The 24,549-nt window shown below is 41.4% G+C and overlaps 2 protein-coding genes and 1 non-coding gene across 14 annotated transcripts in view; 1 reads left to right on the forward strand and 2 right to left on the reverse strand.

Moving 5' to 3' along the window:
• Window positions 1–17,917, reverse strand: part of mbnl3 (muscleblind-like splicing regulator 3) — a 31,310-nt gene extending 13,393 nt beyond the window's left edge. For 2 of the 11 annotated variants that reach the window (XM_044204856.1, XM_044204864.1), the window contains exons 1-6: window positions 16,918–17,516; window positions 8,820–9,863; window positions 2,715–2,879; window positions 1,750–1,953; window positions 1,417–1,656; window positions 295–448 (exon numbers count right to left, since the gene is read on the reverse strand). In XM_044204856.1, coding sequence (XP_044060791.1) covers window positions 295–448; window positions 1,417–1,656; window positions 1,750–1,953; window positions 2,715–2,879; window positions 8,820–8,993 — 937 coding nt within the window. In that variant the 5' untranslated portion in view covers window positions 8,994–9,863; window positions 16,918–17,516. Of the gene's footprint in view, window positions 1–294; window positions 449–1,416; window positions 1,657–1,749; window positions 1,954–2,714; window positions 2,880–8,819; window positions 9,864–9,945; window positions 10,082–10,242; window positions 10,484–16,917; window positions 17,520–17,807 lie in introns of those variants that run through there. The other 9 variants (XM_044204860.1, XM_044204865.1, XM_044204859.1 and 6 more) reach the window with 8 other exon arrangements.
• A 704-nt stretch (window positions 17,918–18,621) lies between these two features.
• hs6st2 (heparan sulfate 6-O-sulfotransferase 2) lies at window positions 18,622–24,468 on the reverse strand. Of its 2 annotated transcripts, none has more exons than XM_044204855.1 (2): window positions 20,889–24,468; window positions 18,622–20,053 (listed from the first exon to the last, which is right to left on the reverse strand). In XM_044204855.1, the coding sequence occupies exons 1-2, from the start codon at window positions 21,461–21,463 to the stop codon at window positions 19,228–19,230; spliced, it is 1,401 nt and encodes a 466-aa protein (XP_044060790.1). In that variant the 5' UTR covers window positions 21,464–24,468; the 3' UTR covers window positions 18,622–19,227. The 2 variants fall into 2 exon arrangements, with proteins under 2 accessions (XP_044060790.1, XP_044060789.1); XM_044204854.1 differs by having other exon boundaries at window positions 18,622–20,056; window positions 20,889–24,281.
• Window positions 21,999–22,071, forward strand: trnaf-gaa. The gene has a single exon. It is a non-coding gene; the product is annotated as a tRNA-Phe (tRNA).
• Window positions 24,469–24,549: the final 81 nt, after the last annotated feature.

The following is a 24,549-nucleotide window of genomic DNA, read 5'->3' on the forward strand; positions in this document are numbered from 1 at the left end:
ACAACTCTCATCGCACATCAAAGGGAAGTGAAGCAAATGCAAGCAACACAAGAAAGGAGGAGAAGCGATGCGTGATAGAAGGGGTAAAGGCGAACAGTTACACTGTAGAGAAGCCACAGCATGCACACAGTTACAGCTACACCTGTAACTCCCCGTATAAAAAAACCCTTTGGCATTTGTCTGCCCAGAATCAAGAACCAAGAGTTCATGATTCCAGTTTACCTCCTGCATGTACGGTAAGGTAAACACTGTACGGACTATGTTTCAGTGTTGCTAATGTGTGTAGAGACTTACCAGTGGGGATGAAGGCTGGTTGATGGAGCTGCATGTTAGCCAGGGCTTGCTGGTAGTGGAACATGCTGGGGTTGAAGACAGTGGCAGCAGCTCCATTGCTCTTCTCTAAGATCTGCCTCTTCTGTAGCGGCTGCATGGCGCCTGGAGGCAGACCCTGGCCGAGAAGAAACCCAGAGGAAGGAGAAGAGAAGTTATCTTTCAACACTGCGGGCTACAAAACTTATATCAACACTTTCTCTAAAACAAAAAAACTGCATTATCTGGTGGAATTTGTCTCAGGGTAAAAATACAGTCATCTCTGTAAGTGCTCTTTAGACTCAACATCCAGTTGATGTGGATGTTTCTGTTTACCACCACAAGAGGACACTGCAGTATGTAAGATTAGCTGAAGTGATGTAGGACAGCCCAGAGGTCAGAACAAGAGCAAATATCACAGTTTAGGACGGGATGCGCTGTCATTTTAAATATTAATTTGTTTTTAATTATCCTGCCTGATTATTCTGATTAATTTAAGATTAAATCAGTGAAAATGTGAACCGTTGTTGGTAGTAACAGAAACACTACAATCATTCAATAGCATTAGCAATAGCATTAAAGCCTTAGCAGCCGCAACAACAAACACTAAATGAATGCTAGAGTGTATAAACCTTGGACACATTAAATTTCTAATCCCTTTCATTTTACTATTTTGTATCTTTGGATTGACCTGATTATGTTACAGCTGCTCACAATGCTAACTTTAGCCCTTGTAGCTTGCTTCACTGAGAGTACAGGCTCAGACACAGCAGCAGACATTCATGAAAAACATAATCCCCAGACTACATTATCAAATTTCAAGCTGGCTGAGGGATACTGTGATACCCTGATCCTTGCATTAGTAAACAATATCTAAGTAGAGAACAAGAAAATCTTCTACTGTTTCACTGCTGTGATAAGCAGATATGGTGAACATTGATTTGTAACTTTTAAGAAGGTGAGTACAGGCTTACACCTGTGTTTTTCTATTCTAGGGTTCATTGTATCATAGACAAGCATTTGATGACACCTTGGCCAATGTTTATTTTTGGTAAAAATAAAGAGTTCTCAGTATTTGTCCCTGTCACAATGTTGAGAAGGACTCACCAAGGCTGCGGACGCTGTGTTTTGACTGGCTTGGTGCTGTGCAGCCTTGATCCTGGCCTGCAGGTGAGCCGGCGGATGGAAGTACTTGCACTTGTCTCGGCTGCAGCGGCCTTTAATGTAGTCCATGCAGACAATGACCGAGTTCTCGCTGCAGTCCACCATGCCAGCCTCCAGGGGGTGAGCGTAGCGGCAGTCGCTCTCACCCCGTGTGCAGTTACCGCGCTGGAATTCTCGACAAACCTGGAAGGGCCAGCGGGATCACTGATCAACATTTACCTTTCATCATACTTTGGCCAAACATAGAAACACAACAACTGCACACAGGCCGCATACCTCCAACTTGTCTGTGCGCACATGTTTTTGTGCGGAGGTGCCGTTGCCCATGGCTGCCAGGCCGGTGGGACTCCCAGGGACCAGCAGGGGAGTGCTGGGCAGTAGCTCGGGCATCAGGCCCATGCCTGGGCTCATGTGGCTCAGATATGGACTGAACGCCATACTGGGACTCGTTGCCAGGGAGGGTGTCACTGGGAATGTTGTCTGAGGGAGGAAGAGAACGGCAGAGATGAGAGAGACAAAACAACTTTCTCTGGCTTTTGGAGAGGATTTGATGGTAACATAACCAGTACTGTGTTTTTTTTTACAGCAATAAGAGTAATGCAAACATGTGTATGGTTAATATATACAAGACTTTAAGTGTCACTTCTGATATTCAGCTAATTTCACATTTCCTTTTAAAAAGTTGAATAAGACTTAGACGGCAAAGCTACCTTCACTGCTGCTGATCAAAACTGCTCGGCATCATAATCTACTGTAATTTCTATTGAATATGAGTCTTGACCAAAGATAAAACAAAAAAATAAATAAAAACTGATGTGCCACATGACAGTAATTAAATAATTTTGAATATTTATATTCATTTAAAATTTGCCTTTAAACATGCATTTAAAACACCCAAAGGGTTATATTTGGCAGACATTTCTGTATATAATTCTCACTGTAAATGGACAGCAAGTAACTTTAATTTTTAAATAACAGACAGAAGAACGCTCTTTTTTTATTTCCTATTTTATCTTTATTGGAGGACAGAAGTTGGGTACATTTTAACTGCAGGCATAACCTTGATGCCAGCAGTAGCAGAGAGTCAAATATTATTCTGTTATTAAAGAATAACTGCCACCCTGTTGCTGACTCGAACATCACTCACAGTACACAAGTATTAGTATTTTGATGAATAAATTAAATTTATTCAAACACATTGCATCAATTAAGAAGTCACTGTTGTAGTGTGGGCTGCTCACTATGGGCTGCAACTGTGCTCCAGGCAGCATGAACTGCATCTGTTGAGCCAACATGGCTGCCGTGGCCTTCTGCTGGATCAGGTTGTTCCTCCCATTAATCTCCAGCTGGGTTTTCAGGTGCGGAGGTGGATGCAGGTATTTACAGTTCTCACGTGTGCAGCGTCCCTAAGGAGGAGAGAGGAGGGAGGAAAGATGAGAGCAGGTAGACGGGGTGACACTTTACAGTGACTCTTAGTTTGGGGAGAAGAAAACACAATACAGGAAGATGAGAATAATGTGACTGAGACGTTAAAGACCACTGAACTCTCCAACACCAAAGATAAAAAGCTCACTTTACTGCAGCATCTGATCTAAGTTTGGTTTAACTCATCCATGTAATCAAGTACAATTTGTTAAACTAAACATCAAGAATCAAGCGTGTTTACAGAGCAGAACTATGTACAATAAATTCTGGAGAAATAAAGTACTAATGAAGTCCCAGAAGACTGCAGATTGGATAATTCATGAGAAACGTGCAACGACTTTCTAAAAATGTTCATCATTAAAAGTATGCAATGCTATAATCAACAACAACAACCTGTTTCTTGTTTCTTCAAGCAAATTACTTGGCCATTGAGTTACAATCAAACTACTTTTCATTTTATACCGTTAAGTCATTTTTTAAAACAATGTGAAATGAGAGGTTGAATATTTGAGCCAGCGTTGGATTTTCCCACAGATGGACAGCTGAATCCAAATAAACTTTGCTGACCAGAGTTAAACTGGAGAGTGAAAACATATGCTCGACTCTCACCTTCCTGTACGACAGATTCTGTATCTTTACCTGGTCGCTATCAGTCCAATAATTAAGCTACTTTCAAAGTATTTATTACTGACTGCAGCACATGCACTTGTTTTGTTCAGAGAAGAGCTAAAATGGGATTATATGGAGAACAGAGACCAGTAAGCTGACTTTCTTCATAATAATATTATATTTTATTATATTAGCATGTTTAAAAAACAACAACACTTTATTGGCAAGCCTGAGAAGCTTAACTTGTTTTGTTTTGCGGACATGAGGTTTAAGTGTTGCAATTTTCTATTGGAAAAATGTGTCCCAATAACTACTAACTAATAAATTAATTATTAAAAATACATGTTTTAACATGACTTTGTTCAACATGCTAATCTAATGAAAACAGGGAACTATTCATGACTATTCAATGGCGAATGCAGCACGAGACATGTTGGCTGAGCAGCCAGTATTCTGACATTGGGCTTATGTGCATAGTCAAAGCTTTTCTATTTGTCCTGTATGCAAAAGCTTCATTCAACACATGCAGGCCTAAACAATGACGGCAGACAGCTTGTATATAGCCTATAACTCTCTGACCTTCCATAAATATTTCGGTATCAGTAATTAATCTTGTGATCAATGCCATATAACAGTGAAACTTTGGGTCCAAACAAGCGTTTCAAAAACCTAATACTAACTTAGGTTGCTATAATGCTGTATTTTAGTCAGCTGAGGCTTATCCTGATTCAGCAGCCTCTGCCACAAACCATTTTGATCACAAGTAATTCTTTAGGCTCATTTTTACTTGTCATTTTTGGCTTCTTGACAAACCCTAAATCAGATTTTGAGCCATTTATCTAAAAGCAATTCATTTTGCCCCAGAACCTCATTAAAGCAGTGTCCTTCCTCCCTGCCTGAGTCTGTGGGGAAGGTGAAGATGGTGCTGCAGAAACACACACTCAGAGGGAAAACTGCAGTCTCCATTAAACCCCTGGGCCGACAGCAGCTGTCTGCCCCTGCAGATGAGCTGTTAACCCGCTAAACTACCTCCACTAACGTCAGCCACATGCTCTGTCATCAAACCACACCCACACAAACCAGCTCTCATTAGGTGATCATGAGCAATGCCGCACAACTGACAAAGCATAAAGCAAAGGAAAATAAAAAACTGTGAAGACAAACTGACGTCATGGTGCAGAGACTCTGACGTTGATGGATGATGTCACGCTGAGATGGGGACACATAAAAAAGGGTTTAGCAGCAGGAGAAGTACTTAGGACAGGAGGAAACCGCAGTGTCTCCTATACCAGCCTCCACAAGGGATTCACACAACCACACACACCAAACAAAAAGCATACAGGCAGACATGTAGCAGCCTGAAAGATGGTCAAGATGGTACACAAGCTTACACAAACACCCTCGCCTACACTGGAGATGCAAGCAAGCTTTGCGTCAGCGAGCTGTGTGTTTAGGGATGAGTCTGTAATGAGGAGTGAGTCCCATGAGTCCAGCAAACCTGCTCAAACTCAGAGCGAAAGAAAAATACCTATTAATGAGCCTAATGATGTACTTTATGCAGTGTGTGCTCCAAAAAAACTTGGACCAAATTACTGTCTGAATGTTGTGCTCTAGTAGCATGGACATTGACACAGACACAAAACATTTATAAAAGCTATAAAATCTGGTGTAGAGATGGAGGCCAATGAAAAGTGGTGTTGAAGAGAGTATTGGGTCAGGAATCTCCTTTTGGTAGCCATGGCAACACACTACGTAACACAGACAAAGTCCCTGTTAGTACAATAGTGTGTTGCATTCAGAGAGAAGAGAGAGATGGGACAATAAATAGGATCACTGCACAGATTAAAACTGTTGCACACATTTTTAGAGCTGTATTATATCCCATATTAATATTGGACAAATGATCACCATGCTCAAGTTTGATGTAGAGATGAAACACTTAGTGGATTAATTGATTAGTTGATTGACAGAAAATTAATGGGCAACAATGATAATTGATTAATTATTAGTAAAGTAATTTTTAGCCACACCAGCAGCATGGCTCTGTGGATGGCACTGACGGTCTGTCCAACACTCTGGTTCAGACTGAAATATCTCAGCTTTTTGTTGGATGGATTAAGATGAAATTTTATACACAGACATGCATGTTCCCCAGAGGATGAATCCTACCGAATTTGGTGATCCCCTGACTTTTCATTTAGCGCCATCATCAGGTCAAAATTTTTATTTGTTCAATACTTTGGTTTATGACCACATACCACTTTGTTTTATGACCACAAAAGTAATGACATTCCCATCAGCCTCAATTGCACTTTGTGTTTAGTGCTAATTAGCAGATGTTAGCATGCTAACACGCTGCACCGAAGTACAGCCTCACAGAGCTGCTAGCATGGCTGTGGACTCTTAGTCCTGCTCATGGAAAAATGCAAAAAATGAGCTGGTTCCAGCCTCTCAAAGGTGAAGATTTCCTGTGTTTTCTCATCTTATATGATAGTAAACTGAGTATCTTTGGGTTTAGAATTGCTGTTTGGACAAAAGACACATTTTAAGGACGTCCTCTTTGGCTCTGAGAACTTGTGTTGGGCATTTTCTGTCAAGTTATAGACCAAAAAATGTATCGATTAATCGATAAAGTATTTGGCAGATAGTTGCAGCCCTACCATGATGTCGTCCAAAGTGACATGCAGTTGAATCTACTGTATGTTGGGCAGATGTGAAGTCCACACTAATCATTTGAGATGACAGCAGCACTCCAGTTAACAAGGTAAAAAGAACTAGGCGGTGAGCTCCCCCCTCCCTCCCCTGCAGCAGGTTCAGACCGACCAGACAGAGCTAATGGAGGAGCAACAGGGAATGACAGCGGTCGGCTTGGACCAGGCTGGAGATGCCAGATATGGGAGGGACGGTGAGGAGGGAGGCCATTAGCAGATAAATCCATAAAATTAACAAAGAAGGGAGGGGTGGGCGGAGAGCGGGAGGAAGGAGGGATGCTGTAAAGCGGCTCTGTTGGGGACAGCGCAAGGTGCTTCTTTGTTTTTTCTAGTCAGTCGACCAAAAACAACGGCTGTCAGCTGAGTATAATCCTGAACAACAATGAGCATAGAAACAGACTGTTGTACAGAGGTGGTTGTTGACATACTGTTCAGGCACCAGAACCCTGCTGCAGCTCCTGATAAAGAAAGCCGCTTTGACCTTCAACTGTCACCAACTTGAGTTCTTTCTCAAACCAACAACATGACCCCGGGGCTTCAAACAACCAAAACGTGGCCTTTAATGCTTGTTCACTGTCTTTGGTACAAAGCAGCTCGCCTCTTTCTCCCATCAATGCAACCAGTACAGAGCCAGGCTGTTGCTCTGTGCTAAAAACAGCCGTGCCACTCAGGAAGATCAAACTATCCAATGGGTACGCACTCCTGTGCTGTTGCTAGGCCCCCCTCTCTGTTTCTCTCTCTCTCCATCTCCCTCCCTGCTCTGGAGGACATAACACAGAAAAATGGCTGAATAATAAATTCTAACTCAATAAACGAGGAGACAGCAGCTGCACTAAGACAGAAAGCCCCTTGTCTGGGTCTCAGTTTTTCCCTGCATGAAAGCTGGTCGAGCAAAACCTCTCACAAACACACGCCAACACAGCAGCAGTCTATTCCTGATTTTAGTGCAATTGGCCATTGAAAAGTCAGAGCTGTTCTAAAACACAGTAAAGCATCTTCACTTCTCAGACTGTGTATGAGTATAGCTAGTGTTGTGGTTCTGTGGTGGAGGAGGGAAGACGAGAGTCAGGAGAGTAGCTGCAGTGATGAAGTAGCACGACCGACAAGCCCACATCACTGATGGATGGACAGAAATTACGCCTGGGCGAAATGGAAACAATAAATATTTTGATAACCAGAAGACATTCTTATGCATATCTATATGTGTTTAGGTATAGAGATCATATGTCAGTTTGCCTGGTTTAAATTAGGGTTGGGCAATCTGACAACGGCACTGAAAATCCTCAATTCTGATTGGCTGGAAGGTGTGGATTATCTTTTAGTAACCAGACATCTTTGACGCAAGTGTTTGATTTCGGTTTTGAATTATTGCTTGTCGAGTATTATCTCTTACATTTATCATGAGACGAAATTTGTCCACTTTGTTTTGTCCACAGAGACTTTTCAATGCCATTTATACAGCGGTAACTATCCCTTTAATATATCTAGTTGTATTACATCATTGCAGGCAATGTTGCAAATCAGTGGGTAAGACTGTTTTATGGCAATATAGGATTTACAGGATTTTTTAATCAGTGTAATGAAGTACCTTGATATGGCATTATGGTGGCCTAGTGGTATAGGACACATACCACATAACCTCAACGTTACAGGCTTTAATGTGTATGTCACCCCCCCCCCTTTTCTGACTTTCTGTCTCCCAACAATATACTATATTATAAAGGCAAAAATGACCATGTCATTCACATCTAGATATTTAATCTATAATTAGTTTTATATAATTAGTCTATAATAGCTTTAAATGTATTATATTATGATATATATATTGCTAGCACAAAATAAAATTACCTATGCTGTGATTTGATTTGATCCACCCTTAGTTGAAATTCATCGCTTTAGACTCCATGATGACAGGCCAAAAAATGTATGTAAAGCTGGTATTCTTAAAAATCATTTTGCGAGAAATCTGACTTTTTAAAATTGTTAATATGAACAACAAACTTGTTCACCCTAATTTACGATATTAAAAACCCTCAACACAATTAAGGACATAAAATAATGATAAAAGTCCCTATACTTCCCAGTCCCAGAATCACAAGGATATATAAATGAAATTAGAAAGATTCTGACAAAAATAGCTTTGAAAAATCTAAGTTGAGGTAAAAAGGGTGGATCAACTGATCAACTGACAGTTTGCAAGGTTTTCCAGGAAATTCATCATGACGCATCTCCTCTCTCGAACAATTTAGTTAGTAGACAACACGCTAAACGATTTAAACTCATTAAATATATAACATTTGATATATGAAATAGCACTTCATTCATACATTCTCCTGAGGGTTAATGTTTTGCTTCCTAAAAGTGTATTGGCCACATAAAGTAGGCCACCTCATCTGAAACAAAGACCATCTCTGCTATAAATCACAACAGGAAACCCTGGTTTGTGTGTATCTGTGTGTATAAGTGGGCAACTTATTTGTTCAATACTATGCAGAGCCAAACGACATCAACTAACTTGACACAGATTGCAACGCATGTGTCTAAACAAACGAGATGTAATATGGCAAGGATTGACGTGTGTAATATTTGTTGCATTGTTACCTTGAGTGAGTCAAAGCAGGCGATGACTCGGCCATTCTCCACATGGCAGCTCCGGGAGGGGTGGGCAAACTTGCACTCGGCATCAGACCGCGAGCAGGTGCCTCGCTGAAACTCACGACACACTTCCAGGGTCAGCCATTTGGTGTCCCGTCCCATGGACATGCTGACAGCCATCGGAGTTGCTCACAAGCACTGAGCAGCAGTGCGGGCAGATGGATGGAAAACTGTCTGATGAGAGCAAGGGTGACTAATAGTGAGGCAAGACAAAAAAAGTCCCCAGCAAAACACAGAGGAAACAGAAGCAAAAATATTTTCTGTCTGTCCTCAGCGCAAATAGGCAGCGGCCTTTAGGTTGGTGTATTTTAAGGGGGTTGTTTATTAGTTCTTCATGGGAAAAGTGGCAGCTGAAGTTTCACTGGGGTGAGATAGAGGGGGTTGACTGTGAGCAGAGGCCAGCTCTGTCTCGAAGAAAAAAACACACAAAAAAAACCCAAACTACTCTGAGGACATCACTCTGACATGCTTGGATACATATCACAGAGCATTTGTGACTTCACCTGGATCAACTGACGCCCACCACAAGTCTCTGTTACATTCACGTCAACATGGCCAAGGCTGGGGCAGTCACTGTAGTGCTCGTTATGTTTGAAGAGCCTGAAAAAGAAGATTTCAGTAGAACAACAAAAAGAGAACCTAATAGGGATGGTGTCCTTGCACTGATGAGACAAAGTGGCGGCTCAGCTCAGGGTATGTGGGGACTGCAGCTCAGCAACGTGGGATGGATGACTCTGTGGCTGTCAGGATAAAATATAGCCTCCATTCAAGGCCAAACACACATTGAGTCCTGTCCTGCTCTCATCCAGCAGAGTCAGACAGCAGCTAAACAGCAGCAGACGTCCCCTCCCAGTAGGCACTTTGGAGTTCCACTTCCTCCTCTTATTTCAGTCTCTTTCTCATCCCTCCTTTGCCGTTATCTATTCTTCTGTTGTCATCCTCCTTACTGACCTCTCTTCTGCATGTCCTTGCTTGTTGTCTTGCTGCAGACTGTAAAAACAGAAAGGCAAACATTCATTCAAAGCATTAACTAAACACCAGCCTGTTGAAGAGAAAAATGTAAAGCCACAACCTCGTGTAGAGCTTGTTTAAACGGAGCGTGATGAGGACCACGAGGCAGGAGGTGGAAGGGAAAAGAGAATAAAGCGAGGACAAACAAATAGGGGAACCGAGCATACGGGAGGGAGGGAGGCAGCAATGAAGAGGAAAGGGCAAGCTATGTCTTGATTAAGTGATACGAGAGAGAGAGAGAGAGAGAGAGAGAGAGAGAGAGAGAGAGAGAGGATGGGAGAGAGGGGATGGAGGGAGATTGCAGGCAGGACAGAGACGTCACTTCAACTCCCCAAGGAGCAGAAAGTAATTGACTAACTTGACATGAAGCTGCAATATACTGTGAAAAGCGGTGTCCTTGAAATCGCACAGGCTGGCACGTGTGGTCGACACTGATGATTCCCAGACAGTTATTAATGTGAAGGGAAGAAGTAGGAAAAGGAGAGACAGGGCAAAAAAGAGAGGGGGGTAGTTCTTCACAACTGCAGCTGCTGTGCTCAATGCAAGGCTCCAGCCAATCAGATAGACTTTTGCAGGCACGCAGAGCACATCACCAACCAATGACAGGGCAGTTTCCACAGCAGCTCCTCCCTCCACAGAGCCCGTCCTTGTTCCTCCCAAGCTTTTTTCACTGGTACAGCACAGTCATGGCTGAGCCACATGCTAATATTCAAACTGTACAACAACTCTGAGCCGACTCCAAAAAGCTTTGTATTCTCACAGACGTGGAGGAGTAAGTTATGTCTTATTCAAACAGTAGAATATACTGCAGTGTGATGCAAGGAGGATGCATGCAGTGAGCTGTGCAGCTCACTCTCAGGGAGCAGAGTGACGTGTCCAGACACTAACTGAATACAGATAACAATCAGTGAGGTGGCTCAATAAAGATACAAAAAGAGGAGAAACTACAATTTAGCTTCCCAAGAGAAGGCAAAGTCCAAAATGCATTTTGGACTTGGTAAAAATTTAAGATAAAGGAAGGCTATCCTGTATAAAACAGAAGGGCATAGTAGTGCATTAATGCACAAAGTGAATAAACAATAGGCGAGATGCAGGAGAGGAGGAGTACAAAAAATAGGAGGAGGAGAGGGGGTTGGAGCAGATATTATGAGTCCCTGCGTCTGATGGCGGCAGACACAGATGGAGGAACCGACGGGGGGGGGGGGTTATGGGGGGGTGGAGTTGGGGGAGTGAGAGGGAACGAGTGTGTGTGTGTGTGTATGGGAGCATGCAGATAGACAGCCCAGAAGGAGAACACTGCAGTGGAGTGGGAGAAGGAGGGATAAGGGGGAGGTGGGAACTGAATTGATACACCCACCTTCAAACACAAGAACAAAGACACATCCCAGCAAAAAATAAATAAAAAAGAGGCAGGAGTGAGAGATGAGCAGGTACAGCAATTGCTTTGCTTGCTTAACCATTATGCTTGTCTGTGCCTCCTCCTCCTCCCAGCCTACCTACTGATCGATTAGAAACTTTTCTCAGGGGGACAAGACAAGCACTCCTTCTGCAGCTTTGCCTGTCCTGCATTCAGGTCTACATCAGTGTCAAGCGCCCTTGCTTACGCACACCCTGACGACGCAGCTTAGCAATTTGCAACCCGCATCATCAAAATGCTCCTCAGCAACACTCCTCACTTCCTCTCCTCGCCACACCAGGCACCAAATGGTGCACAGTTGCCATTACAACCATTCTTGGAAAGCTACGCAGCAATACTGGCTCTCCTCCAAAGCCATTCTAGTTTATACTGCACCCTGTGCCTTATAATATACACAGTATTGACCTTTCACTGATAAATGCTGCTCTTACTCTGCTTTCCAGGAGTTTAACCCTCCCACAAATGTCACCAACTGTTTAACCAAGCCTTTCCCTGTTAGCATTACCTTTGGCTTCTGTCAGGGCCTTTACGGATACTGGAAGACAATGGGGGCAGTTAAAAATAGAGATATCATGCCATGGCATAATGTGTAAGTCGGTAACATGTGACATGCTCACTTGGGGGGGTTGTGTTTGTTGTTCCATGAACAGACAGAATGGCCTGAGAGCTGTTAGTAAGCTAGTAGAGCTGACATTCAGACAAAATAGTAATAGATGTATTAATTAGTTGCTCATAAGTGGTGTAACCACTTTATCCCTGAATGCAGAAATGCGGGAACATGGAAAAGGACAAATGACTTACAGTACAATATTTGTACTCAGAATAGGCTATCACATGAACAAAACTAACAGTCTGCAGCCATGCTAACAGCTCTGTGAGGCTGTAATTAAGCAATTTTAGGCTAAATATTAATGTCAGCATGCCAACATGCTGATGAACAGCAGGTATAATGTTTACCATTTAACATCTTAGTTTAGCATGTTAGCATGCTAACATTTGCTAATTAACACAAAGTACAGCTGAGGCTGATGGGAATGATGGGTATTTGGTAAATTACAATTATATGGGTAATATGGGTAAATTACAATTTTGTCCTGGTGATGACTGTAGATGAAAGGTCAGGGGAGCATCAAAGTTAGTAGTATTCATCCTCTGGGGACCATGAATGTCTGTACAATATTTCATGGAAATCAAATAGTTGTTGAGTGTTTCAGTCCAGACCAAGGTGGACTGACAGACCGACAGATTGACAATGCCATCCATAAAGCAACACCACTAGCATGGCTAAAAAGCAGTCACCCCACCTAAAGTTTTGATTGCCTCCACTATGTAAGCACGCCATGGGACTAATCTGCACATCAGTCGATGAATAATTTATCAACAGCAGCAGACCGATATACCCACAAGGGTTAGGGTTAGTCTTTATAAAACTGTTGAACTTCAGGGTTCAGGAAAAAACACACAGATGATTGTCTTCAAATATGTCACAAAGTTGTAAGAAACCCAACAGAAATAGCCACATTTTAGCCAGAAATGTACAAAAACAACAGTCACATGAATTGTCTGCATTCAGCAAAATATGTCTACTTGCATTTATTTATGTTTTACATCCTAATCAGCAGTCTTTTTTAAGAGACAGCACTCTTTAGAAATAAAGATCCTTCAGTTATAAAACATCTACTGCCAAGCTGCAAAATTGTACAACACTACCGAGAGATAAAACATGAGGAGGCCAAAAGATACACGAGTATAACTAGCAGCCAAGGAGGAAATAATTAAGAGGCAGATGAAGCAAAAGGATATAAGTGAGAAAAAAGGCAGCGGGAGAAGTTTAAGTACTCTCATAGCTAAACATTGATCAAGAGCTCTGTTCAAGAAATAAGGGCTTGATGCTACATGCTTGAGGCTGCATTATTGTGCAGTTGCAGCCCACACATCTCAACTATCTCAGTGTTGTCCCTCGCAACACTGAAGAATGGGTTAAAGCTCTTAAGTAAAAACAAAACATATAAGAATGCATGAAAATAAGCTTTAGTTATGCTGCTAGGACAGTAAAATAAACAGAAATGTGTAATTTAACCTTATAATATACATGGTATCTAACTAATGAGTGTTTTCATTATCGATTAATCTGCAGTTTATTTTCTTGATTGTTTGAAAAAAAATGCCCACAACAAACATATAAAATTTAATATCATATTTGACAAAGCAGCAAATCCTCACTTTTGAGAAGCTGAAACCTGAAACGATGAATTATAAAAATAGTTGCAGATTAATTTTCTGTCAAGTCGACTAATCTATAAATTGACTAATAGTTTCAGCTGTAATACACAGATACACTTAAAACACTTCACCAAAACTCTATTCCCATATAGTTATAAGAAAACTGTAATAAACTGTACATTTTGTACAGAAATAATCTTAGCCTACTGAACTTGTCCGACCTTTACAATGCAGCATAAACATTTGCAGGGATGCGGCATGGTGAATAAATATAGAGTTCCCTAGTTATAACAGTCATTATGCTGCTGCCTGTCCTCCAGGTGTCTGCAGTGAGAAGAGGGCAGCAGTCAGTAGGTGGGGGTCAACATGTAGGTGGAACAGGATGGGGTGGAAGTATAAGGCGGACAGATGGGGGTGGCTGCTGTTGACTCCGGCGCACTGCGTCCCTCATCAAACACAGTGCACCAAAGGGCTACCGGCAGTGTAACCTTCACCGTAACTCTGACGTCTGCATTACGGCTAGTGTGTAGGCTGGGTGCCTCCTCGACAGACTGCCCTGCACCTTATCTGCTCACACTAACAGATAGCCTTATACCACTAAAACTGTAAAGTGTCAGCCTGCATTCAGTGAAAGGCAGGGTTAGAAAAATAAACCCCTTATTATTATTTCTCCTCTTATATTTTTCCCTTTGCTCTTTTCTCTTGCATAATCAGAGTATGGGCAGGGGAATATTTTAACTGTCTGTCACTTTAATTTCTTGCCACTGGTAGATGGCAATTTTGGTGGTTTAGAGATTTTAAATTGTTCTACTGTTGTACTTATTCTGAATTCCTCTGTATTAAGAGCATTGGGTAAATGTGATAAATGGGAATGTAAAGCGTTATAGGCAAATACAGCAGGTTGACAGAGAGAACAAAAGAATTATAAAACTCGAAAAGGCTATATTTACTGAATAAAATGTAAGTGTGCTCGCTGCTGAAAATATGCACTGAAATACTGGAAGAAGCTGAAGTGTCGAAATACAATTACTGTAAATAACTTGAAACTGAAGCGCTGAAAGAAGTTAAAAGTTTCAGCACTAAATGAAGTTAAGAAAGGAGTTAAAAAGCCGTAGAAATTTAAGCTTGCTCTTTTGATTAACTTGTTCTGAATCGCTCTAGATTAAGATAATTAGGCAAATGTTTTAAATGGGAATGTAAAGTGTTATTGGCTAATACTGCATGTTGACAGAGAGAGAAAAAATATTATAAAACTAGAAAAGTCTCAGTTTTTGGAGGAAAACTCATGTGTGCTCACTAAATTTGCAGTTAAAATATTAAAAATAGTTGAGATACTGAAAGAAGTTGAAGTGGCAGTCTAAATACAATTACTGAAAGAAGGTGGAATGGCAATTAAACCTGAAAAGAAGGCTGAATGAAGTTGAAGTTATAGTTTAAGTGTTGAAAAGAGGTGAAGATTTAATTGAACTTCAATCACTGTAAGGAACTGGAAGTGTGTATTGCTCTATATTAAGAGCATTGGGTAAATATATAAGATGGGAATGTAAAGCGTCATAGACAAACAGAGCAGGTTGACAGAGAAAACACTAGAAGTAAAAAAGCTGTGCTTGCTGCTGAAAATTTGCAAGTGAAGTATTTGAAATGGGGCATTAAAAATATGTAAAATGGGAAAGTAAAGTGTTTTAGGATAATACAGAACAACAAGATCATAAAACTATGGAATTCAGTTTGTCAACTGGGGAAAGACAGTCAGTGATTTTAGCATTTATACGATGGAAAAACCACTTTGGCCTGTATCTGTGTGTAAGTTTGTTTTCACACGAGAGTCTGAGAGTTTCCTGTGGGAGTTTTTTTCTTTTTTAATCTGGAGTTTCCCCATTCCCAAAAAGCTTTTTGGAGGCACAGGTATTTGTGTAACAAATACTGTAGCTATGAAAAAACAAGTCCGATCTCCGCCTACACGATCTGTGTGTTACAGTCCAGCAAACCGACAACTCTTTAGAGAGCAGTGGCGAGGTCGAGTGCAAAACAGGATAACGTCAACGACCAGGTGATTGATTAAAAAGCACAAGGTGGAAGATCCATAAATCACAATGAGAGTGAAAGCCAGCGGCCTGGAGGGAGGGAGCAAAGTAATTAGGTTAAGTATCAGTAATCCTTTCAGCTCATTAAAACACCACACTTCCCATTCAAGCAAACATACAACCAGCCTATCCCATCATACAGAGAGAGAGCCTACACAAAGCATGAAGTATTTGGAACGATGCAGTTTAGCTTGCCTCCTGCTGCACTTAAAGTTTAAATTTTGTGTAGCCCCTGGAGCTTTGGTTTTACTTTGCCATAATACTGGTTTGGAGCTGGGAGTTTCACATCCCTGTAGTGAGATAATGTAAGTTAACCGTGTGGAAAAACTGTAGCTATTATAGTTGAACCATAATACCATAACGTATTGCCAGCATGACATTTTTGATTTGTTGTTGCTGCTGCATTGTAGGTGGATGGTTTTATTTGCACCATAAAACATGGAGCATCCCAGGCAGTTAATGTGTGTCTGTTTGAGAGGGGAAATGAAAACAGGTTATGTGGTAAATGTGGCTGTGTGCCTGTGTGTGTTAGTCAGTTTATCAGTGTTTATATTAAGTAAAGAAAAACTAGCTAGACTGGTGCAGAGTCCACAGCCTGGAGGGCGCATGAACTTGTCTTGACTGGCTGTATTGTTAAATGAGCCAAGATTGTGGCAAGACATCCACTGGAAGTGCATACAATAGGCTATATGTAGGCAACTAGTGTGCCTTGGTGGCTTCAGTGGCTGACCCCTAAGGGTAAACAAGGACAGGACTCAACCACCCTGCATGGCATGCATGCATGGAGGCTGGCTGCAAAACCCTGCAGAAATACAGGCAGATAACCAGGAAGCAACCTAAAGGCGCTCTTCACCCTACCAGGTGTAATGTAATTACACAAATTACAGTGAACAGATAGAACCAGAAAGTAAATTCACAATGATTTGTTGTTGTTTTGTTTTTTTTTGCTCAACAAAAAACAACTTGCACATGAAACACTGGCACTGTAAAGACATCCGATAATAATCCTGCATATTGCATTCAACCAAACCCTTGTGTGCAGATATGACCGCGGCATTATTTGTATCCATACCGAGCAGCTCTGCGCAGACCTGCTCAAAGCATGTTAAATGTAAATGTTATTGCTGCTGTGTCTATGTGTAACACCGCAATTATGCCCGCATTTAACAATAACTGCAGCTTTGAGCTTCCACACAACAGGCAGAGAGGAAGAGGCATTTTAAATGAATGCAACATGAATTAAATATAAAACTAGGTTGCATTAATATTGCTGCAAACTGATCTGCGCCAAACGTGCTCAGCCTCTTACCTGTTTATAGTCCAACTGGATTCAGACTCAAATGTCTTCCCCTAAATTAACCTCGGATATGTTTATTTTGATGGTTATTTTCCCACAAAGACGCGTGCTTTGCCTGGAAGTGAAAGAAGAATAAGGGGGGAGCGCGTTATAGCTAGCTAGAAATAATACAATCGCAGCAAGTAAAAAAAAAAAAAACGTGTTACCGCCGTGGAGAGAAAGAAAGAAGCGGGGTTTGGCTGCAACTACATTTGCTCGGCTGCGACTGAACACACAGGAGAACAACAGATTTGAAAAACATACCAGAGGGAGGGCAAAATGGTGAGGGAGGAGTTGGGAGAGAGAGAAAGAGTGTGTGTGTGTGTGTGTGTTTGCTTTCGTTTATTAGATGACATCTTTAGCATTAAGGGGAATCAAAGTCACGACTAAAGCACAGCAAGTACCAAGATTGGCTGCCACACACACATGTCGCAGGTAGCCATTACGCTAGGTGTGTGTGTGTAGCCTATAATTGAACACAGTAGTCAGTCTTTTAACACGGATAAAAGACTTCAATGAGTCGTTATTACTGTTAGAGCCGCTGAAGGCTGACAGTCACAACCTGGTCTGATTAACGTGAAAGAAATCCACCCATAGCCCAACTGCGTGCTGTCATTTTAAGGATATAATTTAAAGGCTAACTCTGTTTAACTTTACTGAAATATTAGGATAGCAGTTACGCTAAATTAGCTAACGTTAATTAACGGACAAAATTGAAACGTAACGTCTGCCTAACGTTAAAACGAAAATTCCTAAAACCCAATTTGAACACATTTAAACAAAGGCAGTGATATATTCATGTCTCTCACTCCTTTAACGGTTTAAAAAGTATAAAATCAGTATATGTTATTTTTGCTTCTTACATTTAGGTGATAAAATATGTAGTTAAAGGTGCGCTCTTCAGCTATTCCACCTGACGCTAGTAAGGCGCTCTTCCACCAACACGGTTTCCGGTCGTCTTGTGGTTTTTCACAATAAAACCTGCTTTGTATACAGTCTTTGCTTGAGACGCTTTTTAATAAACTATCAAACTTTTGCTTGGCTAGAAAATCTTCAAGTATCAAAAAAAACCAAAACAACCTTTTTTGTGAGGTGAAAACATGATGAATTTGATAGGGTTTCAGATTTTTGGCATTGGTTTTTAATTTGACAGAGGCAGACATTAAATGATTCAGGTTTTTGATAGTCTAATCCAATATACACTAAAACTGAATTTATATATTTCAGTATATAGACAATTAACTGCATATACTCTGAGCTCATTCCTCAACCATTTCTGCAAATGCAACTGTACTGATAAAAACGTAATCCCTCCTTTTAGCAATCCAATAATCTCCATAAAGTCTTGAGCATTTTCATTTTCAGTGTATTGCTAAATAATTCTTCAAAATTTAGGAGCAGCTGTCACAGCTGGTCCCTTTATTAAATCCTCTGAGGATCACACTGAAAAATGGTTCAAATCCTATCCAACCAAATTTGAGAATAAGCTTTGATGTCAACTACCACCTCAGCATCTCCACTCAGGGAAGTTTTGATTTCATTAAAATTACTTCAGCGCTCCCTGCTGGTGTTCCAGAGGTTTACAAATCCAACACAAACGCTTGCAGTCTTTTGTGCACATGATCAGACAAAAGGGCATCAGACACAGAAAGAAGATATCTCAGAATACAACAATAGTTCAGTGAATGTAAAAGTATTTTTATATAAAAACTGAGACTTGGGACACATTCAGTAATTTTACAACATTAGCAGTTAATGCTACACATTGAGGTATCTATGAAAACTCCAATCTCCTTTTCTGTTACTTAAAAGACACTTAAAATCACAGGTACATTTAAAAATGTATGTATTTCATACAAGACAACAATTTGGCAAATATGACGATTGCAAATCACAAATAGTAGCGTATTAGTATTACATTGTTCTTTTTAACAAAGAAAAATTAAACATCCCCTCATTCCAAGCTACATCACAAGAGTTCAGATGTGTTTAAAAGCCAGGAGAGCAGTCTAGAAGGCTTGTGTGATCACTAAAAAGGTACAGGATCGCAGGTACCTACACCAACCTCTCTTTCTGTCAAGGAAATATATCTATTATGAATGTCAGTTGTGGCAAAGAAATACAATAAGTATCAATAAATAAATGTGTGTAATTTAAATCAGTTCAAGGTGAGGATAATTTAGTGGGAGGCATACACTAAAACTAACTTGGATTCATTAACAACAGACAAGGCAGAACTTGGCACACTTAGTATTAAGACACCATACTGCTTTGTTCCCGTCACTACCACTGTTCCACATTGTCCATGTAATCCTCCATGGTGCCGTTCTCATCCAGATCCCACCAGACTGGGAGTAGCACTTCTGACTCTACACCGTCTCCATCAGCCTTCCCCCTCTGCTGCTCCTCAGTTACTACAGTGTGTCTGTCAGGCTGGGGAGGTGTTTCTGTGGGCTTCAGCTGCCTCCCTTGCTTTGTTGTGAGCCTTCCACGGAGCCGCCTCCTCTCCTGATGCCGCCTCTCCCTGGCCTGCCTGCGCTCCTGCTGCCTCGCCACCTGGAAACGCTGCAGAAAAAGGTCACGGGCATACTCATACAGCTCTACGTCCCATCGGTTTAGCTGGAGGATTCTGTGTTGCGTTTCAGGAGGTACTTCAACAGTGGAGGCGCGTGTGCCGTTGAGCTGTGTGAAGGGTGCGATGAACTCCAAGTTGAAGGTACGCTCAAACAGATACTGGGTCTTACGCTGGTACTCGGTCAGCCCAAAGAAGGCCATGCCAAGTAGGTTACGTTTGGCGCTCTCCAGGAGTAGTGCCCAGCGCTCTTCCTCACTCATGGCTGAGACGTTGTAGCAACCCACCAGGCTGAGATCAGCCAGCATGCGGGTCTGCCGGTTGTTGGCCAGGTTGTAGCGGCAGTTCATGAACTCCTGCAGGGAGCAACCTGACCAGTCGTCTCCCGAGTAGCAGCTTGGCAGCTCAGACAGCGTTGGTGAACGTCCATCACACACGTGTAAGGAGGCCTTCCATGTAGCACCACGTTGCACGTGCCGCCACTCGCTCAGGTAGCGTGATACTGGGTCTCTTAAGATGGTTATATAATAATAGTTCCTACTGGAGAGAAAAGAGGATATTAGGTCTGTAATAAGCCAACTCAAACAGCCTCAAGATGTCACTGCAATTCATTTGTCTATTTGAATTAGTGCTGCAACTAACAGGTTTTTTTTCTATTATTAATTAATGTGTTGATTAATTTTTAAATTATTCAGGTAAGCTTTTGTTGTATGTATGTTAGCAAAATTACAAAACAGCCATCATAAAGCCTGGAGAATAGACTGGTTGGATTAGTTTGGCAAGAAGCTCTTGGTAGGCTAGGTAGAGAAGATGGTGTTGAAATACAAGAAACCGTCATTTATATTCATAATGAACTGGTTCTGATTTGACAAAATCAGAAAACGAAACTGCAATTATTTGGTCTGTGTGTACTAAGAAAAGTTTAGTCACTAAATCACACATTTTATTAAGATTTTTGAGTACATATTCAAACCAGATTTTGACCACTTGCTTGCCGTGTTAAAACTTCCTCCAAGGGTCACATTCACACTCAAGGTGAATAGCTAAACAAATACACAGCTGTAACAGCAAATAGGTCAGGTTAAACTGTTCCATTAAATATGTATATAATGTCGAAACGTTTTGACCTGTATTACACTTCAAATCACTTTGTTACATCCCTGCTTTTAGCAAAACTGACGGGACTTTATAGCATGGTTTCCCCTTCAGTAATGATGTTTTTGTGATGTACAGTAGAAGACTATCTTGCAGTATATTGCATGGCTGAATCGCCTGCATTATTCTATATTCGTTATCATGAGTAGTGAATGGTGAGTGTACGGTATAAGGAGTAACCCTAAGATTCCCACCCCAAGCATCCTCCTTCACCAACCTGGGCAGGTTCTCGGGAACCTCGAGAGAGTCCATGCGCGACGGGACGCAGCTGGTCAGCTCAGTCCAGTCCGCATGAAGCCCGCAGCTCCAGCCGGTGGAGAAACGGGAAAAGAGCCAGGTTTCCTTTTTACCTGGCCGGTAACAGGTGCATTTCTTCTGACCTGCGTGACACTCGCAGGGCCTCTCCAGCTGAATATTCCGCACCAGGTGTCGACCAAACGTCGTGCCACCCGTTTTTTGAATGTGCAGAAAAACTATAACATCATCTCCTTTGATGTTGAAGTCTACAACGCGATTTAAATCGGCTTTGGTGAAGTTGAAGCGAGGGACAAAGCGGACCAGAGCGCCGTCTTCTGCAATGTACGGATCTTTTTGGAGCCCGTCTTGGACTTCATTGCCACTGCTCCGGGAACCAGTTGCACTGCCGCCCTTAAACCAGGACCCCAGCTGGTGTAGCATCTGGCACTCAGACCTGCTCGGGCACACATACTGGATCATAATGACGCCAAACAGCAACACCATGAGCAGGACGATTAGGAGCCGGTGGTGGCTGCTGCTGGACTTCTCATCCATCTTCCCGGGACGGACAGAAAAACATCACTCAGGCAGTCCGGACCCCTGCCTCGGCTGGGGAACCTCGGGGACTATTGTTTATATGGCCGCCAAATGAAGCGAAAACAATAACAATGCAGCTGCTAGCTAGCTAACGGCAGCTAGCCAGAGTGTCGACTGAGTCTCAGAAAAACGGGCGATACCTTATTGTAATGTTTGCTGTGTTGTAGGCAGCAGAGCGTGCAGGTGTCATTTGAAATAGTTAAGTAGTTTTGCCAGTAGAAATTAGTCCTACAAGGCGATAATCTTTGTTGCGGCAGTAAACCCGTACCTTCCGCGGCCATCCCATCGATTCTTGACCTTTCTTCCCAGCAGCCTCTGCGCTGATGGGCGTGAAAATTACGTCACCGTGTGGAACGTGGTGTAACGGTAATCTAACGGCGGGGTGAATGTTCTCCACGCGTGACGATGTTCGTGTTAATTACCGATGTAAAAAGGACGAGGGTTGCCATGTCAGCGTGTCTAAATGTGGCGTGAACCCTTTCATGACTTCACCGCCGAAATAGCTCAGTTGGGAGAGCGTTAGACTGAAGATCTAAAGGTCCCTGGTTCGATCCCGGGTTTCGGCATTTTGATACTTTTTTTTTTCCAGTGACGGCGCACAGACCCGTCAGTCATTAGGAGGTGGTGGAGGACGTAGCTCTGACCTGGATACGGTGTTAAACATGTCAAATAAAAGAACAAAGTAATGGCATTTCTTCCACAAGAAGAATGGACTCCGGTCGGTCTACACCGTTACGGAGGTAATGTCCTCGATATTGTGGGTTTTTAAAAACGGACCCGTATTCTTTAGATTCACTGTCCTTAAATTAGACAAATATTAGGCCAGTAAAAATGAATAAATATATGAGTGAATAAATACAGTTTTTTGGTATAGACCATGACGTAAAGAAACTCTGGGACATATAGCAGTTTGAAATGAATAGAAATAGTACAAAAACATAATAGAACAGTTGAATGAAATACATAATAGACAATATTAATTAAAATGAATAGAAAATGTTCCACAATTTTTCTATTAGGCTACACAACAGTAACGCTGCAAAAGGGTTGTCTCAACACCTGTTATAATCCTACTTAAGAACAACGTTATAAACACTATAAACTCATTATTGTGTTATATCATGCCGTGAAAACTTAGATCCTAAACATAAACATAAATAACCTAGTTATGTGCATTTGTATTTACAAATGCAAATCATGTATTATTAACCTGACATCACGTAATGTAATCTATTAAAAATTGAATGAATTAACCGTTTATTAACTATCAATTCAATAAATTAATTCTCATTCATTCTCAACTGATTCCCATATAGCTGAGCTGTGTGTGTATTGGCCTTGTAAGACTCATAATGTTCCACTTTTGTTAAGTGTCACAAACATCATGTTCATTCAACCCTGTGATAATTCACTCTGGAAAATGTGGCTTTCGGCAAGTATTTCATTAAATGCTCATTAACCTGCAGGTGACATATTTCCTGATTGATGTGTTCATGATTTTCATACCTTTCCCACTAAATGTGATTTATGTGAATAAGGCTCTGCATTAGAGCAATAGGCCTCTTACCAGTTACCTCTGCTTACCTTGTTTCTTTGTAGCCTGTAAATAAGAGGTTTAAAAGCTTACACTAATTTGAATCATCCCCAGAATAAATGCTATTGTAACTGGGATTTATTACACATAAACCCATATGTCATGTTTCACCCGCTGTATAATGTGCCTATATGTGCTGACATACTTCTTGTGGTGTATTATGATTTGATAATATTCTACATGTATTATTTATATGCTTAAAGCATTTTACTGAGTACTGAAACATATGGGCTTTGAGGTAATGGTAAATTAAACAGATAAGGACAGCTTCTCTCCGTTGCACAGTGTGTGTATCAGTAGGATGGGGGTTAGTAGGTGGATGCCAATGTCTGTCCCACAGAGAAGAATTTCCCCCCAGCTCCACCCCACATTCCTCTCCACCAAACACAGGCATCCAATGTGGACCCCTCTGGGGCAATTAAAAACTTAAAATGCAGTGTGGACCTAAGTGCCACAGTCTTGGTCCTCTACACCCAGAGCATTGCTGCTTTTCTATCCTACCAGCTTCTTTAACTGCAGCAAACTTAAACGGTGCCCCAGAGTGTTGGATGGACTCTGGGATGCAGGGTCGGGAAACCACTGCTAGCTGAGCAGCTATATGTAACCAGGATTATAAAACACAGCATTAACATGAGCTGCAAGAATGAAAAATCCAAATGTTTAGTTCATAACTTAAATGTATAAGTCGCAGTTTAGTTTTAAATGTTTGTAGGTGTATCCAAAAGCTGATTTCTTAAGAAAATGTGTTTTTTTTTAACTGAACTAAATTCGGATAAAACGTATTAAATAAGCCCCCAGCCCGCCACAGTGCTGCCAAGCCTTAAATGTCTGCTGATTAGCTTCACTGATCAAACCCTTCATCAGTGAGCTCATCCAGATGATCAGCCTGTCTGCACGGTGATTAAATCCGCTTTTGCACGCGCTGTTAAAAAGAGGCCCGTTGGCAAAAACAGACGTCAGGTCGCCGCGACTACGTCACTGCCGGAGGAATTTGCGTACCAAAGATCGTTTGTGTAAAAAAGATCACTCTATTCAAAAATTAGACGATCTCTCAAACTACAAAAAGGGAGTTGTCCTCTCACACTTTAAAGTTTTCTGCAAACAATAACTAGATCTGTCGAGTGGATCTACCTATGGGGAAAATGAATGGTTTTGAATGTTTGCCTATTGATCCGTGAATAAAATAAATTGAAATAATAGTAGTAATAATTGCCTCCACCAAAGAGTTTGTTTTTGACCCTGTTTGTTTGTCTGTTAGTTTCCACAGGTTTAATCATCCATTCGTTTTAGCTCATAATTCATTTGGGGCATAGAAACAAAATTATATATTTCCTGGAGTCCTTCTTTTAAGATTAATCTATACGCCTATGTTTTTTCATTTCCACCTTTACTTCTTTTTACTTCCACTGTTACAAAGTTTTTTGTTAAAACATATTTATTTGTGCCTTAA

Source organism: Siniperca chuatsi, linkage group LG8, assembly GCF_020085105.1.
Source record: "Siniperca chuatsi isolate FFG_IHB_CAS linkage group LG8, ASM2008510v1, whole genome shotgun sequence".
In the NCBI taxonomy this organism is placed as follows: Eukaryota; Metazoa; Chordata; class Actinopteri; order Centrarchiformes; family Sinipercidae; genus Siniperca; species Siniperca chuatsi.